Below are 17,624 nucleotides of genomic sequence, written 5' to 3'. Positions count from 1 at the left end.
ATTTTCTTTGTCAAACAAAAATAGAAACTCCTTTTTTCCCCACAAACCCAACTCTATTTTTAGGAAGCTGAATGCGGCAACCAATATTTTATTCTATATTTCCCTTCCACAACCCTTCCCTTCCGAGCAGAATAACAGAGTTGGAAGGCAACTTAGAGGTCTTCTAGTCCAAACGCCTGCTTAGGCAGGAAACCCTACACCACTTCAGACAAATGGATATCCAACATCTTAAAAACTTCCAGTGATGGGGCATTCACAGCTTCTGGAGGCAAGTTGTTCCACTGATTAATTGTTCTCACTGTCAGGAAATTCCTCCTCAGTTCTAAGTTGCTTCTTTCCTTGATTAGTTTCCACCCATTGCTTCTTGTTCTACCCCTCAGGTGCCTTGGAGAATAGTTTGACTCCCTCTTCTTTGTTGCCAACCCCTGAGATATTGGAAGACTGTTATCATGTCTCTCCTAGTCCTTCTGGTTAGGAATATAATTTTAACAGTTGGGTTGGCAATATATAAATCATATAGCAATGCTGTAACTGTGTCTTTAAATCATACTGTAAAATGTGATTGGTTGCTGTTTTCCCTCAATCGGCCATAAGAGGGAGCCAGAATGACTGTTAGCTCCCTCTGTTTGTTAGATGCTGGGCTGATCTGATCTGAGTGTTTTGGAAGCTGGCTGTTAGAAAGTGCCGTAAGCTATTGTAAGTTTTGCAGCTGTTATCAAACTTTGATTACTGGACTGATTATATGATACTGGACTATGTTATTTGGATTATCCCTTAACTGAAAGACGTTGATGACTGACTGAATTATCCGTGTATGACTTGGACTGTTTGATGGACTCTGATACCTCTATTTCCACAAAAGTAAAAGCCTATTTAAACTGCAGTGTCTCGGTATGGTGGTTTGTGTGTTCTCCAACACAATTCTCACAATGCTTCGCTGAACGTAATTGCTCTCCCAACGGGGAGCTTACCTAACACTTCTTTTCATCAAACTAATTTCCTACTTCTGGACATTCCTACAGGAGACACCAAAGCTGGCTCAAATGTCTTACCAAACTGCTGTATGGCTCGGTCAGCACTCCAGGGCAATTCCAGCGTCATGTGGACCCGCCGTTTCTGATTCTTTACCCGTCTGTCTGCTTGGAGAGAAATCCCTGAGCTGGAGGCTTCCGAGATTATTGCTACGAGCTAAGAGAGAGAGAGAGAGAGAGACAGGAAGCGAGAGAGAAGAGAGTCAATTTTGCCAGATGGCTCTTTGGAAGACGCCAGCCTCCTTCAATGTTTCCAAGCAAGTTGGCTCAACCCCTGCCCTGTGCGATACGTCGGCTGGGGGGGAGGGGGCATTTTCAAATGAAAAGTGGAAAGGAATTATCAATCGACAAGCTGCTGTAATCCACCCCTTTGGTTCGTTCAATGAACCTATTTTTTTCAATGGGGGTTTTGAGTCAGAAATCGGAAGAAAAGCCGTAACCCGGTAACAGCCATCAAAATTGCAGTCCAACAACCGTGGCTGTTAGGAATATAATTCTAACGGTTGGGTTGGCAATATATAAATCATATAGCAATGCTATATCTGTTTCTTTAAATCATACTGTAAAATGTGATTGGTTGCTGTTTTCCTCAATCGGCCATAAGAGGGAGCCAGAATGACTGTTAGCCCTCTGTTTGTTAGATGCTGGGCTGATCTGATCTGAGTGTTTTGGAAGCTGGCTGTTAGAAAGTGCCGTAAGCTATTGTAAGTTTTGCAACTGCTAGCAAACTTTGAGTACTGAACTGATTGTATGATTAGTGGACTATGTTAATTGGATTATCCCTTAACTGAAAGGCATTGATGACTGACTGTCTTATCCGTGTATGACTTGGACTGTTTGATGGACTCTGATACCTCTATTTCCATGAAAGTAAAAGCCTATTTAAACTGCAGTATCTCTATATGCTGGTTTGTGTGTTCTCCAACACAACTCTCACAACGCTTCGCTGAACTACTCGCTCTCCCAACGGGGAGCTTACCTAACAGTGGCAATGGCTGCCAATGGCTGCCAATGTGAGCCAAGCACCCAAAAGGCAATCCTGTGACTTGGGAGTGGGGGCAACCATCAGAATTCCAGAGGCAGGTCAAAAGTAGCTCTAGGAAGGTCCAAGTTTAACAATCGAAAGGTAAATAGCAATAGGACTTAGACTTATACACCGCTTCACAGGGCTGTTTGTTACAGCCCTCTCTAAGCGGTTGACAGAGTCAGCCTCTTGCCCCCAACAATCTGGCTCCTCATTTTACCCACCTCGGAAGGACGGAAGGCTGAGTCAATCTTGAGCCTGGCAAGATTCGAACTGCCAAATTGAACTGCAGGCAGCTGGCAGGCAGGAGAAGCAGCCTGCAATACTGCTCTCTAATCACTGTGCCACCTTGGCTCATATAATAATACCCCAATCAAGGAACTGCTAAACAAGCTAACTGTAAACAACCTAATCAAGGAGCTGGCAAGACCCATCAATAGCACGAGAATATAAACTGAGAGCAAACCTCACTCCCTACTAGCACTGATAATGTTACCTAGTTGGGTAATGAAATGTCTGCAAAGAAAACAACCAAGCTCAGAGAGCACCAAGGCTCCCAAGGTACACAACAGCCTAATCAAGGAACTGCCAAGGCTACCCCCACCAATACTGACAGGCCAATCCACTAGAATATAAATTGAGAGCAAACCCCACGCCCTACTAAAGCACTAATGATGCTACCTAGCTGGGTAATGAAATGTCTGCAAAAAAGCCACCCAGCTCAGAGAGCAGCAAGGATTCCTTGTTTCATTTCAACCCTGAGCTACAAATATTCTATCAGCTTCTAACAATTACTGAGCAATCGGTCATTAAGTGAGGACTACCTGAATTCAGCCTGCGTGAGCATTCAAGAGAAACCAGTGCTTCCTTGATCATTTCCAGCCACGGGGAGCTCAACATCAAAACATAAGAGGGGTCCAATGCCTTTCATGACTCTGGAAAGGCAGGGGTCCCTCCCAATCCCATTCCTGGGCAGTGTCCCCACCCCACCCCGGCACTCACTTTGTCTCCATTCATGAATCGCTCCTTCTCCTTGAGGTTCACGTGGTCGATCGAAAGGCTTTGTTCAGCTCGCGATTCAAACACCACGGAGCCACCAGGCCTCCGCACGACTCGTCCCTTCCGCCCGGTCATCTGGGGAGGGAAAAGGGGACATGGAAAAGTGACCCTTCCGATGGGCAAATCGTCTCTAATGAATTAATTAAATCTATTTTATCTATCTATCTCTGAGAAAAGCATAACTGCCCAGAGTCACCATGGAGGGACGGAATGGGACAACTCAACGCAGTCAAATTGTTGCGGCCCGCCAGTGGAGTTGGCAGCAGATTCGGACATGTTCCTCCCAAAACTCCTCACTGTCCGAATCTGGCAGGCCACGACAGGGCCACCAAAGTTGGCCACTTTAACCCTTGTTGACTTCAACTCCCAGGATTCCTCAGCCACAGCTGGCTGAGGAATTCTGGGAATTGAAGCCCACGAGTCTTAAAGTGGCCAACTTTGGAGGCTCCTGGTCTAGGCCATCCGAGTGTGAATTGACTTTGTGAGACATAGAAGGCAAAAACTTTCTGCGACCTTTCTCTGGTCCCTAATGTTTTACCTCTGCTACTTTTTCCGGGCCTCCAAAGTAGTCGATCAGTTCATCCAAAGTGTTAAGAGGTAGCTCTTTGCCCAGTTTCTTCACTTGAGACAGCAGTTCCTGCTTCATGTTCTCCACGCATTCCGGAGTCCCTGATCCGTTCATCTCCTTTTGGGGGTTCGGCCAATATAGGCCAACTGTAAAGGGGAAGAGGAAGAGATTGTAGCTCGTCTTCTCTTTTTTTCTTTTCTTTTCGGAGAGAGGAAAACAAGAAGGCAGAGTAGGGCAAAGGTAGCCTTGTAGCTTGCATCGGTTGTAGGATTAGAATAGAATAGAATAGAATAGAATAAGAACAGGATAGGATAGGATGGAAGGGGAATAGGAATTAGAATAGAATAGGAAAAGGAATAGAGAATAGGAATAGAGAATAGAGAATAGAGAATAGAATAAAAAGGAATAGGAATAGAATAGAATTAGAATGGAATGGAATAGAAAGAAATAGGGAATAGGAATAGGAATAAGAATAGAACAGAATGGAACAGAATAGAATATTGGAATGAAGAATAATAATTAGAATAGAATTAGATATATTGATAGATGATAGATGATAGATGATAGATAGATAGATAGATAGATAGATAGATAGATAGATAGATAGATAGATAGATAGATAGATAGAGAACCTTAGCTCTGGGGATGAAAGGCAGGGAGAGGAGATGAATAGGTGTGGCAGACAACTATTCATATCCCTGAAGTTAGCCACTGATAGCCTGAACCTCTGACTCCTGTCTGGAAATTATCAGAATTCATCTTGGAATGTGTAGCGGTGTGTGTGTGTCTGTGTGAATGTCTGTGTCTCTGTCTGTCTGTCTGTCTGAAGAAAGTGAGCACATCCTCCAGGACTTCCTTTGCAAGTATGGGAAGAGAGATAAAGAGATTCCTGGTGTGTTGGGCCAGTCCAGGGGGAAAGGGAGCGAGAGCCACTTTCCACAGGACGTGGAGACTTCGTAGCCTGTTGTGCGAGAAAAGTGGCTGCTGGCACTCCTAATAAAGGGAACGTTTCATTAACTACAAAGGGCTTGTTGTGTTTGGGTGCTGGGTCTGAACACTTACGTGGTTCGTTACACATGGCACCATTGATGGGCTTGTATCTGCTGGCCACATCCTCCATTTCCACGAGGGACTCCGGAGAGGAATTGAAATCGCTCTCCAAACCCGGCTCAGAATCAGTGCTGCTCTCGGAGCTGATCTTAATGATGTCACTGCTGCTGTTGTTGTAGTGGTCGTGGGCGGTTCTCATCACTTTGTTAAGGCCTCGGACTCTCTGCTTCACTGGAGGGAAAGAGGGGAGAGGGAAACAGGATGGAAGAAGAAGCGTTGAAAGACCAATTCCATGCAGATCGGCGTTTCTCAACCTGAGCAACTTTTAAGACTGATGGACTTCGACTCCCAGAATTCCCAAGGTCAGCACACTGACTGAAGAATTATGGGAGTTGAAGTCCACTCCCGTTGTTCACATTGAGCAGGGGTGTCAATCTCAAGCCCCATGGAGTGCTTACATCTGGAAACAGCAAAGGTCCATGGTGCCTTTGCCAGCAAAAACAGAGTTTTTGTCAAACTCAATTTGGGCAGCCTCCCCCACGCCCCGTTTTCAGCAGGGACGGCCTCCGTCGAGCTGGCCACGCCCACGCCCACCCAGCCCTCCGAGGTCAAACACAACCTCGGGTGAGGCCCTCAATGAAATTTGAGTTTGACACCCCTGATGTTGAGAAACACTGCATCAAGGACTACCCATTAATGAGAAAATTTGGGAACACGACAGGTTCTTCACCCCTCAGTGAAGAAGGAGAAAGGGACACCGCAGGCCAGGATTAGACGGGAAAACCGTACCAGAAATTGCGTGAATGTGAAAAGCACAGGAGACCTAGAACAAGCCCCGGCCGCAAATGAAGGGATGAAACAGCTAGAAATTATAAACAGTGGAAAGAAAAAGGAGTTTGGAAGAACAAAATGGAGGAATGGGAAAACGGGGACAGGAATGAGGAGGGAGAGAACAGGATACAAGCTGCAAGGGCCCCCCCCGCAGAAAGTCTGAGATATCAGGGTTTTGTTTAAAGGGGGAAGAGGGGGGGGGAGTGAGGATAAGAAGGATCTTACGTTTTCTTTTATTGTTACTTCCTCTTTCTCTTTTTCGTTTGGTTGAAGGAAAGTGCTTCTGAATTAGTGAAAGGAAGACGCCTCTGAAAGTTAAGAGGGGATATTTTATTCTAGCTGCCGAGGACAACCAAAGTGCTCACTTGAAAATGACGAAACGACAAAAAAAAAGGCACAGAGAAAAATCAAAACTTAAAACAGACAACCTAAAGGAGGCTTAAAAAAAAAAATTGCAAAATGAAGGGTCCGAAGTCTTGAACCTGCTCTTGTTTAGCCGCCCTAAAATTGGTAGCCGTTACTCTTTTCAAAAACAAGTGTGCGTTTGTGTTTGCAATGCTGCCTAGGATATCTAGGCATGATGGGGGTCTTTGGTGCTCTCTGAGCATAGTTGTTTTTCTTGCAGATGTTTTCATAACCCATCCAGGTAACGTCATCAGTGCTAGAAGGAAGCGGGGTTTCCTCTTTTGTATACAGGTGGCTTGCCTTGCCGGTGTGGTTGAAAGTGTTCTTGGCAGTTCCTTGCTTGGACATTTCTGTACCGTTTGTTTGTCTGAGTTGCTGATGGCAAGCCACTGTATACAAAATGAGAGCAAAACCCACTCCCTTCTAGCATTGATGGCGTAACCTAGCTGGGTCGTGAAATGTCAACCAAGCTCAGAGTGCACCAAGTTCAATCCTGAACTACAAATATTCTCTTCTATTGGTAAGATACGGAGTTTCCTGATATATAATGGTCATTTGGACATTATTTTCACAATGTGTGTATTTCTTTCCAGGCAGACCTTCCCAATGGTAACGGTTAATGCTGCACTGCCACGAACAGTAATTAACATTAAGAAAATTGAATGGTAACTAATTTTCCATTGCAGCAGGGGTTCAAAATATAAAATACCGTATTTTTCGGAGTAAAAGATGCACCTTTTTCCCTCAAAAAAGAGGGTGAAAATCTGGGTGCATCTTATACACTGAATACAGCTTTTTATGCCTCCTGAAACCCCGCCCCCTTCACCAAAATGGACGTGCAGAGCCTTTAGGAGGCTTTCAGAGTGCTCCTGGGGGCTGGGGAGGGCAGAAATGAGAGAAAAACTGGCAGCCTTTTGCTCAATTCTGCCCCCACCAGCCCCCAAGAGCACTCTGAAAGCCTCCTAAAGGCTATGCATGCCCTTTTTTTGACAAAAAAACTGGCCCATTTTTGCGAAAAACGGGCCGTTTTTTGCTTGTTTTTGCCTCCCCCCCTCCCAGGAGCACTCTACAAGCCTCCTAAAGGCTATGCATGCCCTTTTTTTGAAGAAGAAAAAAACGGGCCATTTTTGGGAGGTCTGCAGAGTGCAAAAACTTTTTTTTTTAATTTGCCTCTTCAAAACCTTGGTGGGTCTTATATTCTGATGCGTCTTATACTCCGAAAAATACGGTAGATTTGCATTCAAATGCCAGCTTAACAAACATTTCCATGGTCTAGAACAGGGGTCTCCAACCCCTGGCTGCAGCCGGGTACCGGGCCATGGCCCATTCGGAACCTGCAGGCGAGTGTGTGTGTGTCTGTCTGTCTGTCTCCGCAGCTCCACTTCTACGAGCGGCGGGCGAGCAGGGGCACACGTGCAGCTCCATTTGTGCGAACGTTGTGTCTGTGAGTGCCCACCGCTGGCGCAAATGGAGCTGCGTCCTTACCCACTCCTCGTGCAGAGCCATCCCCTCTCCCCACCCCCTTGCTGGTCAGCATGCCGGCTGGGGGAATTCTGGGAAGTTGGAATCCACCCATCTTAAACTGGTCAAGGGTAGAGAAAGGCCGCTCTAGGTAGCCCAGATGTTTGGCTTGGCAGCTCTTGATGCCAACTGCTATGATGTCAGAGAATGCTATTGTATCAAGCAAGGTAAAGCCAACAGAAAGGGGCATTTTTGATGTGAGAGAATCTAGGACAGTGATGGCAAACCTTTTCAGCTCCGGTGCCCAAACCGGAACATGTGTGCATGTGAGCGCATGCACACTGGAACACTGGAAACCTAAAGACCAACTGGACGCCCCACACATGCCTATTTTGGGGGCATTTTTTTGCCTGTTTTCAGAGCATTTTTCAAAAACAGTCTGAAAATGGGCCGAAAAATGCCTTGAAAACAGCCCAAAAATGGCCTGGTTTTTTGGCTCTTTTGGGGGGCTGTTTTCAGGCCCCTGTGAAGACTAGCTGGCCAGTCCGCATGTGAGCGCCAGAAACCAGAGGAGCAGCTGGTGAGGGCACGCGTGGCCACAGAGGGGGCTCAGCGTGCCACCTCTGGCACGCATGGCATAGGTTCGCCATCAGGGGTCTAGGGGAAACTCTGGAAAGGTTTGTTCTGAGGCAGGGAAGGTCTGGGAGGGGGTGGGACTCACATGTAAGGCCTTACATAAGCAAGCAGCTGATGAGAAGGACGGATAACGACATGCTCTCTTTCAAATTAGGCAAGCTTTGTCCTTCTTGCTTGGCTACAGACCGGAGTCTTCACAAGACCAGATAGGAAAGGACTAAACAATGCAAAAAAGGGGGGTGGAAAGAGGGTTGTGGTGGGATGGTCTCGATGTTGATGACAGAGCTTTGGGGGGAAGGGGGTGGGTGGGGGAATGCGCCTGAGATGTCTCCCGTCTTCACACACCCACACACGCCCCTCCCCAAATGCAGGGTAGGTCATGGAGGAAGCAGCGAGGGCGCACACACAATCAAGATGGCCAAAGGGAGGGGAAAAAAACAAAACACCAGAATGAGGTGGCTGTGGGAATGGCGTGGCCTGAGCTTGGCGGCTTGTTTCAGACAGAGGACGCAGAGGTTGGGAATCTCTAAGGCAGCCAATTGAATGGCATTTCCACCGGGTGCCAATCAAAGGCCAAAAAGAAGGGCAGCTTCTTTGAGAATGTCAATCATGGAAAGGAAGTTCCGGGTTTCTTAAAGGCCGCATGAAGGGTAACGTCCATATCAGAGCCAAGGTGGCGCAGTGGTTAAATGCAGCACTGCAGGCTACTGCTAGATCAGCAGGTCAGCGGTTCAAATCTCACCGGCTCAGGGTTGACTCAGCCTTCCATCCTTCCGAGGTGGGTAAAATGAGGACCCAGATTGTTGGGGACAATATGCTGACTCTCTGTAAACCGCTTAGAGAGGCCTGAAAGGCCTATGAAGCGGTATATAAGTCTACTGCTATTGCTATTGCTATTGCTATCACAATGCAACGGAGCAGTGACCTTCGGGGGCTCCCTCCGTGCTTTCTGCAAAATTTGGGGGGGGGGTGTTTCTAGCCCCAACATCTTGGGCAGGGACAGTGATGGACTTTACAAAACGTGCATCCTCCCCCATGGAAAACTCACTCGGCTGCCGAGACAAAGTAGTTCAGGTGCCCCTCATTCTCATCCAGGACTTCCCGGGTGCGGGCTTCCCCCGTCGACTGCAACCCGATCACCACGCACTGCGGAAGGCAAGCCGGGGAAGAAATGAGACCAAGGATGGCCAGCATGTGGAAAAGAGCAAACATCAAGATGTGGAACAGAACTGGCTGATAAAACTCAGGAATTGAAAGTGATGGGAGGAGTGGGAAAAGGAGGAAGAGGAGACAGAGGAGGAAGGAAAATGGGAAGGAGGTAAAGGAGGAGGGAGGTGGTGAAGAAGGAGGGAGGGAGGGAAAGGGAAAGAGAAGGAAGAGGAGGAAGAAGTGAGAAGGAAAAGGACAGGGAAGAAGAGAAGGTAGAAGAGAAAGAAAGAGGAGAGAAGAAGGAAGAGAAAGAAAAGGAAGAGAAGGAGAAGGAAGAGGAGGAAGGGGAGAAGAAGGGAAAGAAGGATGAGAAGGAAAAGGAGGAAGAAGAGGAAAAGGAAGAGGAAGAGAGGTGGTGAAGGAGGAGAGAGGGAAAGAGAATAAGAAGGAGGAGGAAGAGGAGGAGGGGGAGGAAGGGAAAGGAGAATGAGAAGGAAAAGGAGGAAGAATAGGAAAAGGAGGAGGAGGAAGAGAGGTGGGGAAGGAGGGAAGGAGGAAGGGAAAGAGAAGGGGAATGAGAAGGGAGGAGGAGGAAGTGAGAAGGAAAAGGAAGAGGAGTGGGAGGAAGGGAAAGGAAAATGAGAAAGAAAAGTAGGAAGAGGAGGAGGGAGGGAAGGAAGGAAAGAGAAGGAGGAGGAAGAGGAGGAGGGGGAGGAAGGGAAAGGAGAATGAGAAGAAAAAGGAGGAAGAATAGGAAAAGGAGAAGGAGGAAGAGAGGTGGTGAAGGAGGAGGAGGGAAGGAGAAGGAAAAGGAGGAGGAAGAGGAGGGGGAGGGAGGGAAAGGAAAAGGAGAAGGAAAGGGAAGAAGAGGAGGAGGGAGGGAAGGAGGGAAAGAGAAGGAGGAGGAGGAAGAGAAGGAGGAAAAGGAGAATATTTGAATGGTTAATCGAAAGAAAAACCTTCTTGCTCACACTCATGAAGAACGAGAGGCAGAAGGAAGGGAAAGGACAGGCTCTCCCTTCTCCGTCCTCACCTTGCCCTTGCTGAGCTCCTCCTTGGCCAGCTCCACCAGGCGCCGGACTTTGGCAGCAATGCAGAGGTACTTGAAGAAGCGCTGGTGAGCCCCCCAGAACTGACCCCACAGAGACTTCCGGGACTCCAGGCCAATGAGGTCCGCAGCCTTTTGGAAAACCACCAGGGCTTCTGCCCACTGCAGACAAAGGGGGGGTGGGTGGAAGAGTGTTTTATTTATTCTACTTTATTTAATAGCATTTTCAAGATTTTATTTAGTATGAGTTTATATTTAGCCCTGTGAGAGGGGAGGGACTGGCCCAAAACCAGCCAATGAGCTTCCGTGCCTGAGGAGGGATTAGAATCTGGGCCCTCCCACTCCTAATCCATCTTTTTTGCCCTATATACCTGATTGGTTCTTGGGCTGAGAGGGAGGGAACAGCCCAGAGTCAGCCAATGTTTGAGGGGGGAACAAGGAACTGGACTTTTCCTCTCCTCTTCACTATATTGGCTAAGTGGGTGGGGCTGGCCTAAAATCAGCCAACAAGCTTCTGTATCTGAGGAGGGATTAGAATCTGGGTCTTCCCACTCATAATCCGTTTTTTTAATTATTTATTTCATTATTTTATTTATTTAGAAAAAAAAATCTAGAATATTTTTTTTTGCCCTATTGGCTCTTGGGCTGGGAGGGCGGGGCCAGCCCAGAGTCAGCCAATGAGTTTCCGTGGCTAAGGGGGAAGGGGCGGAGAAACTAGATTTTCCCTCTCCAAGTTCCTGGCAAAATGGAAGGGACTGGCCCCAAGTCGGCCAATGAGCTTCTGCATCTAGTGGTGGAGTAGAGTGTGGATCTCCCTTTTCCTAGACCAGCCCCTTCCCCACTCTGCTTCATTGGTTCTTGGCTGAAAACTTTGAGGGCTCCTGGGGCTAAGCAGAGATTTGGACCCAGATCTCACTGCTCCTTCTCTAACCATTATACCACACTGGCTGGGGATTTCTGGGAGTTGAAGTCCACAAGTCTTAAAGTTCCCAAGTTTGGACATCCCTGAGCTACAGTGTTGGCTCTACAACTTGTAACAGAATAACTGAGTTGGAAGGGACCTTGGAGGTTTTCTAGTCCAACCCCCTGCTTAAGCAAGAAACCCTGTACCTAGCAAAATAGGGGAGTGCCAGTTCAATAGCATTACAAAACCCATCCTGCAAATATTACAAAGTCCATATTGCTTGGCTCTCAGGAGAAAAGAGGGGGGGGGGAATACCAGTATTCCCCCCCCCCCACAGCAGAGCTCTCCAACCTTGGCAACTTTAAGCCTGATGGACTTCAACTCCCAGAATTCCCCAGCCAGCTGACCATAGACTCCAGGTGGCTCCAGCAAGTGAGTCCAGCTATATCAGAAGAGCCCCAAAGCATAAAAGCTTACCAGCTTCGCTGCCTTGTTGTACACGTCCTTATATGCCGCGTCCAGTGGGATTTCTTCTATCCGGAACGTGACTCCGGAAAAGCTGAGTTGTCGAGCGATGTACATCCCATTCACTTTCATATCCATGGCAACGATCTCCATAGCCCCAACACCTCTGTGGAGGAGGAGGAGGAGGAGGAGGAGGAGGAGAGGCACAGGTGACCTTTAGAGTTGCGTATTTTCCATCACCACCACAAATTCATTCATTCATTTATTCATTCATTCATTTGTATTTATAAGCCCTTTTCCCCCCACAAAAAAGAAAACAATCAAAACACCACAAGCAGAGTTTTGAGATAGCGTGTGACGTCAATGTTTGTTAGAAAAATACATTGCTAGGTGTGTTGGAAAAACTCCCAGGCCTCTCAAAAGCCAGACACACAAGTCAAACAGATGAAACGAAGATAAGGCTGCACAAACAACTGCAACACTTTTTGCAGCCTGATAAAATGTTGATGGAGACAGGTGAAGTTAGGAAAAAATAATATCCTTTTCCAGGTTGGGTCAACTTTAGCCTTCAAATCTAAAAAAACCTGTCAAATGGAAAATGCAATGGGGTTTATTTTTAATGCCCCAGAGGCATTAAACCTACAAAGGTGGCCATTCGGACCAAACATCAAGAGGAACTGTTGGCCAGTGGAACAGGCTGCCTCGTGAACTGGGGGTTTCTTCACTAGAAATAGAGGAGGGGGGGAGTTATCTGCCAGAGGTGCTTAAGGAGATCCTGCACTGAACAAGAGGTTGAACTAGATGAGCCCCCGCCCCCCCCCCCCCAATTCTGGGGTTCTGTGATAACCGGATGCAGCTTTACCTCTTTTCGATGGCATGGAGGAAGTCATCAAAGGAGCGAAAGGGGGTGCCTTCTCCCCATATTCCCAGCCGACTCATGTAAATCATATTCTTTGGCTCAGAGGCACCTGCCGAAGAAGACAGGCCGGTGGGTTGGATGGGAGAAGGAATTGTTAGATGCATTATTTCAGTAGATTAGTCCTTCTACCTTCTCCCATGCTAGCTGAAGAATTCTGGGAGTTGGAGTCCACAAAAAGTTGCTGAGTTTGAGAAACTCCTCTCCTCTCGCCTGTGCCTGCTACCTGCCTGTCTACCTACGGTACCTACCTATCTCTATCAGCTATCTACCTACCTATAGATCTATATCTACCTACCTACCTATATCTCATCTATCCTATCTGTCATCTATCCTATCTATTCTATTCTACTCTGTCTATCTATCACGCTATCATCTATCTACCTATCTATATCTAATCTATCCTATCTGTCATCTATCCTATCTATCCTATCCTATCCTATCTATTCTATTCTATCTATCACTCTATCATCTACCTATCTATATCTAATCTATCCTATCTGTCATCTATCCTATCCTATCTACTCTATTCTATCTATTCTATTCTATTCAATTGGATTCTGTCTATCACTCTATCATCTATCTACCTATCTATATCTAATCTATGGTATCTGTCATCTATCCCTATCCTATCCTATCTATTCTATCCTATCCTATCCTATCCTATCCTATCTATTCTCCTATTCTATTCTATTCTATTCTGTCTATCTATCACTCTATCATCTAGCTACCTATCTGTATATATCATCTATCCTATCTATTCTCTCTCTCTCTCTCTTTCTCTCATCTATCTACCTATCTGTGCCTATCATTTAGTCTGTCTGTCTCTCTACCTACCTTTCTATCATCTATCTACCTGTGTCTATAATCTAGTCAGTCAGTTTGTCTGTCCATCTGTCTACCTTTCTATCATCTACCTACCTATTTGTGTCTATCATCTAGTCTATCTGTCTGTCTGTCTTATCTTTCTGTCTGTCTGCCTGTCTGCCTGCCTGCCTGCCTGCCTGCCTGCCTGTCTGTCTGTCTGTCTGTCTGTCTGTCTATCTATCTATCTATCTATCTATCTATCTATCTATCTATCTATCTATCTATCATCTATCTATCTATCTATCTATCTATCTATCTATCTATCTATCTATCTATCTAATCTATCTATTCTATCTATCTCTTAACTTCAGGTCCATTTTCCTTTCTCCCATCCTTCCCTTTGTCTCTCTACCATTTTTAAAACCACAACCCTCCCACATGGTCCGGAATAGAGAAATGTGTCACAGTTTCTGGGAAGTCTAAAGACCACATCCTTTGTTCCCCAGAAACGGATGTTCAGAGCTAGCCTGGCTACACACACTTGGGAAAAAAGGGTTTGTTAAACAAGAAGCTCGTGTGCGAAATGCTGGGTGAGGCTAGCCTTCTCTAGCTGGGTTCATGCTGAATGGAGCTTCGACATCCAGAAACAGTCTACCCCCTAGTGTCAATGTGTCTTGATTTAAAGCTGCCCAGGGATGATAGGGCTGCCCTCCCTCTAAAATGGGCTCAGCGCGATGTGTATCGCTCACCTGTGGCACTGGCGTAGACGACCCTCGCCTTAGGCAGGTTTTTCTGCAGGTCCAATACTGCTTTGCCCATCTTGGTAGAGCTGGCATTTTTGGCTTTGTGGCATTCGTCGAACACAATCTGAGAGCGGAAGTCTCGTTAAGGAGAGACCTTTAAAAAAGGGCGGAGGGGTTCTGGCAGATGGTGGGGGTGGGGGGTGTACGACAAATGGAAGCAGTTCTGAAGGCAAGGGGGGTGTTCTAACCAAGGCTTCCCCAAAAAGCACGAAGCAGAGTCCTGATCCCAACAAAACCCCTTTTGTTAAACGAATGTGAATTCCTCTCATTCACATTCAGCAAAGTCCTGGCAAACAGTCTTTCAAAGGAGTATTTATGACCACAGACCTTATTTAGCTTGGAAAGCTGCCATGTAAATATTTTTCCAAAGGAGGTGCTATGCAAGGAAAGACTGGGCACAGAGTCTCTGAGATTCACGGACAGATCTTCACACTCCTGAAATGAACGAACGAATGAACGAATTGTTTCCTGCAAAAGCCCACTCCCCTTTCATTCCTCTTTTATTTCCTATGGGAGGGGCCATTCAGCATCCATCCACCTGTGGCTTTACTTCCAAGTCAACCCTGATTTCTGAGCTGTTCGTTTCTTCTGGCAGCTCTGCGCATGCGCACACTGGGAACAGGCTCCAGCTGTTCGTGTGCCTCCCTGATGTCCGACTCTGAAGGCAGCTGATAACTGTCAGAGGGCCCTGGCCCCCTCTCTGCCTCCAACACAGAGCCCTTATCAGAGCCTTCCCCAGACTCCAGGACTGGCCCATCTTCCTCCCCAACCTCCTCACTACAGGAGGGGAAATCATGACTATGGGCAGGGCCATCTGTAGGTGTGGTCAAAAAAGTCAAGATGGCAGCCAGCCACAAGAGTTGAAATGAAGATCTACCTGGAATAGCCTGAGTTGAGTGGGGGAGGGAGAAAACTATCCCCAGTTTCAGGGCTATAAGAAAAATTAAAGCAGCCAATAAATCCAACACTTATCATCTATAAGCCGCCAAAAGGAGGTCCAAAGTACAGGTAGTCCTTGACTTACGACCACAATTGAGCCCCAAATTTCTGCTGCTAAGTGAGATGGTTCCGAAGTGGGTTTCTGTCACATTTTACAACCTTTCTGGCCGCAGTTCTTAATTGAATCACCGCCGCTGTTAAAGTGAGTAACCTGGTTGTTAAACCAATCTGGCTTCCCCTTTGGCTTCCCTTGTCAGATGGTCGCAAATCATCTGGGAATACGGGTCCCTGAAACTGTCATAAGAAGGGGCCAGTTGCTAAGCATCTGAATTTTGATCATGTGACCACGTGGATGCCGCAACGGTCGTAAGTGTGAAAAATGGTCATGGGTCACTATTTTTCAATGCTGTTGTTGTAACTTCGAACGGTCACTAAACAAAATGGTCGTAGGTCGAGGACCACCTGCCACCTGTGCATTAACCAAAGCCCCTAAAGCAGTGTTTCTCAACCTTGGCAACTTGAAGTCCTGTGGACTTCAACTCCCAGAATTCCCCAGCCAGCTATGCTGGGAGTTGAAGTCCACAGGACTTCAAGTTGTCAAGGTTGAGAAACACTGCCCTAAAGCCTACAGAGACTTGCTAGTTTATTTCTGTCAGGATACAACACCATCGAAATCGTCCTTGCACCAATCGAGAATCTGGTTCAACCGTGTCCTGTGCTGGCCGCCCGCTTGGCTTTCACCAATCAAGGCGGAATAAGTGGCGAATAAAATCCCCTCCGAGGTAGCCGTGTCACCATATTTAATCTGCAGCAGGGAAAGGTTTTTAAAAATGCAAAATAAATTAAAAAAAAAAAGATGAGAGGTTTTCACATGCTTCAATGCTGATGCTTTCGGCACAGAAAGGCATCCCAGGTATATGAACAGAGGTCGGGGGGGGGGGGGGGGGAATCACGGATGACATATTTCAGTGTTTCCTCAACCTTGGCAAATGTAAGGCAGGTGGACTTCAACTCCCAGAATTCCCCAGTGAGCCAAACACTGACATATTTAATGCAGGGCCATTGAGTGTGAGTGAGCGAGTGAGTGAATGTGGGAAGGAAGGTAGGAAGGTAGGTAGGTAGGTAGGTAGGAAGGAAGGAAGGAAGGAAGGAAGGAAGGAAGGAAGGAAGGAAAGAGGGGGAGGAAGGGTGGGAGAAAAGGAAGGAGGGAGGGAAGGAAAGTGGGGGAGGGAAGGCGGAAGAAACGGAAGGCGGGAGGGAAGGAAGGAGGGAGAGGGAGGGAGGAAGAAAAGAAAGGAGGGATGGAAGGAAGGAAGGAAGGAAAGAGGGGGAGGGAAGGAGGAAGAAACAGGAGGGAAGGAAGGAAGGAAGGAAGGAGGGAGAGGGAGGGAGGAAGAAAAGAAAGGAGGGATGGAAGGAAGGAGGATGAGGGGGAGGGAGGAAGAAATGGAAGGAGGGAGAGAAGGAAGGAAGGAAGAGGGGGAGGGAAGGAAGGAAGGAAGAGGGGGAGGGAAGGAAGGAAGGAAATAGGGGGAGGGAGGGAGAAAAGAAGGGAGGGAGGGAGGGAAGGAAGGAAAGAGGGGGAGGGAAGGAGGAAGAAACAGAAGGAGGGAGGGAAGGAAGGAGGGAGAGGGAGGGAGGGAGGAAGAAAAGAAAGGAGGGATGGAAGGAAGGAAGGAAGGAAGGAAGGAGGAGAGGGAGGGAGGGAAGGAAGGAAGCAGGAGGGGGAGGGAAGGAAGGACATTTTCCTCTCTTTCTCTCAATAACTATGCAATGCCATCCAATCTATGATATTCTCAAAGGCACCAAAACACAAATAAAACATCCAAACTCAAGAGAGTCCATGGTTACTGGTATCTCAATTTCTGTAAATGAAACCATCTATTTATCATAAACAAACATAACAAGAATAAATATGGGCAAATGCAGAGTGCCGAGTTCCCGGTGCTGCCAGTCAGCTTTCCCCATGGGGGTGGGGGTGGGAGGGAAGAGAAAGGAAGCAAAAGGAGAGAAGAAAAAAACGTACCTTGTTTAAAGCATGGACAGGGAGGTGAGGGGCTTCAATATCCTTCAGGTCCCTCTCAGCATCGTATTTCAGATCATTTGAGACGCTGAACCTGAAAAGGGGGGATGGGGGTGGATGAGCAGAAGAACCAGAAAGAACAGGGGGGGAGGTTTACAAAGGAAGCCACTTGACTGGCCTCTCAAATACCATACTTTCATTTACAGCCAATCCTTGACTTATAACTGAGCCTAAATGACAATTGCAAGCTACTTCTGAAAAACCTTGCCAAGAAAATGCCAAGAGTATTGGACTCAACAGAATGTAAAAGAGATGGGGGGGGAGAGAGAGAAAGGAGAGAGGAGAGACAGAGAGAGAGGAGAGGGAAAGAGAGAGAGGAGAGAGAGAGAGGAGAGGGAGGAGAAGAGAGAGAGAGGCGAGGAGAGAGAGAGGAGAGAGGGATGGAGACGAGAGACAGAAAGGAGAGAGGGAGAGAAAGGGAGGAAGGGGAAAGGAGAGAGATGAG

General features: G+C 47.1%; 1 protein-coding gene across 1 annotated transcript in view; it reads right to left on the bottom strand.

Annotated features, from left to right (window-relative positions):
• SBNO2 (strawberry notch homolog 2) overlaps positions 1-17,624 on the bottom strand; it is a 36,488-nt gene that overhangs the window by 18,422 nt on the left and 442 nt on the right. The window contains exons 2-13 of the mRNA XM_032214412.1: positions 17,123-17,213; positions 15,758-15,901; positions 14,104-14,221; positions 12,494-12,599; positions 11,644-11,797; positions 10,248-10,424; positions 9,114-9,211; positions 5,789-5,871; positions 4,745-4,963; positions 3,653-3,828; positions 3,058-3,189; positions 1,053-1,188 (exon numbers count right to left, since the gene is read on the bottom strand). Of these exons, the coding sequence (XP_032070303.1) occupies positions 1,053-1,188; positions 3,058-3,189; positions 3,653-3,828; positions 4,745-4,963; positions 5,789-5,871; positions 9,114-9,211; positions 10,248-10,424; positions 11,644-11,797; positions 12,494-12,599; positions 14,104-14,221; positions 15,758-15,901; positions 17,123-17,213 (1,634 nt within the window). The remainder of the gene's footprint in view (positions 1-1,052; positions 1,189-3,057; positions 3,190-3,652; positions 3,829-4,744; positions 4,964-5,788; positions 5,872-9,113; positions 9,212-10,247; positions 10,425-11,643; positions 11,798-12,493; positions 12,600-14,103; positions 14,222-15,757; positions 15,902-17,122; positions 17,214-17,624) is intronic.

Source organism: Thamnophis elegans, chromosome 1 (assembly GCF_009769535.1).
Source record: "Thamnophis elegans isolate rThaEle1 chromosome 1, rThaEle1.pri, whole genome shotgun sequence".
Classification (NCBI taxonomy): Eukaryota; Metazoa; Chordata; class Lepidosauria; order Squamata; family Colubridae; genus Thamnophis; species Thamnophis elegans.
Note: the sequence above shows the minus strand (reverse complement) of the source record. Positions and strands in the feature narration are given on the sequence as shown.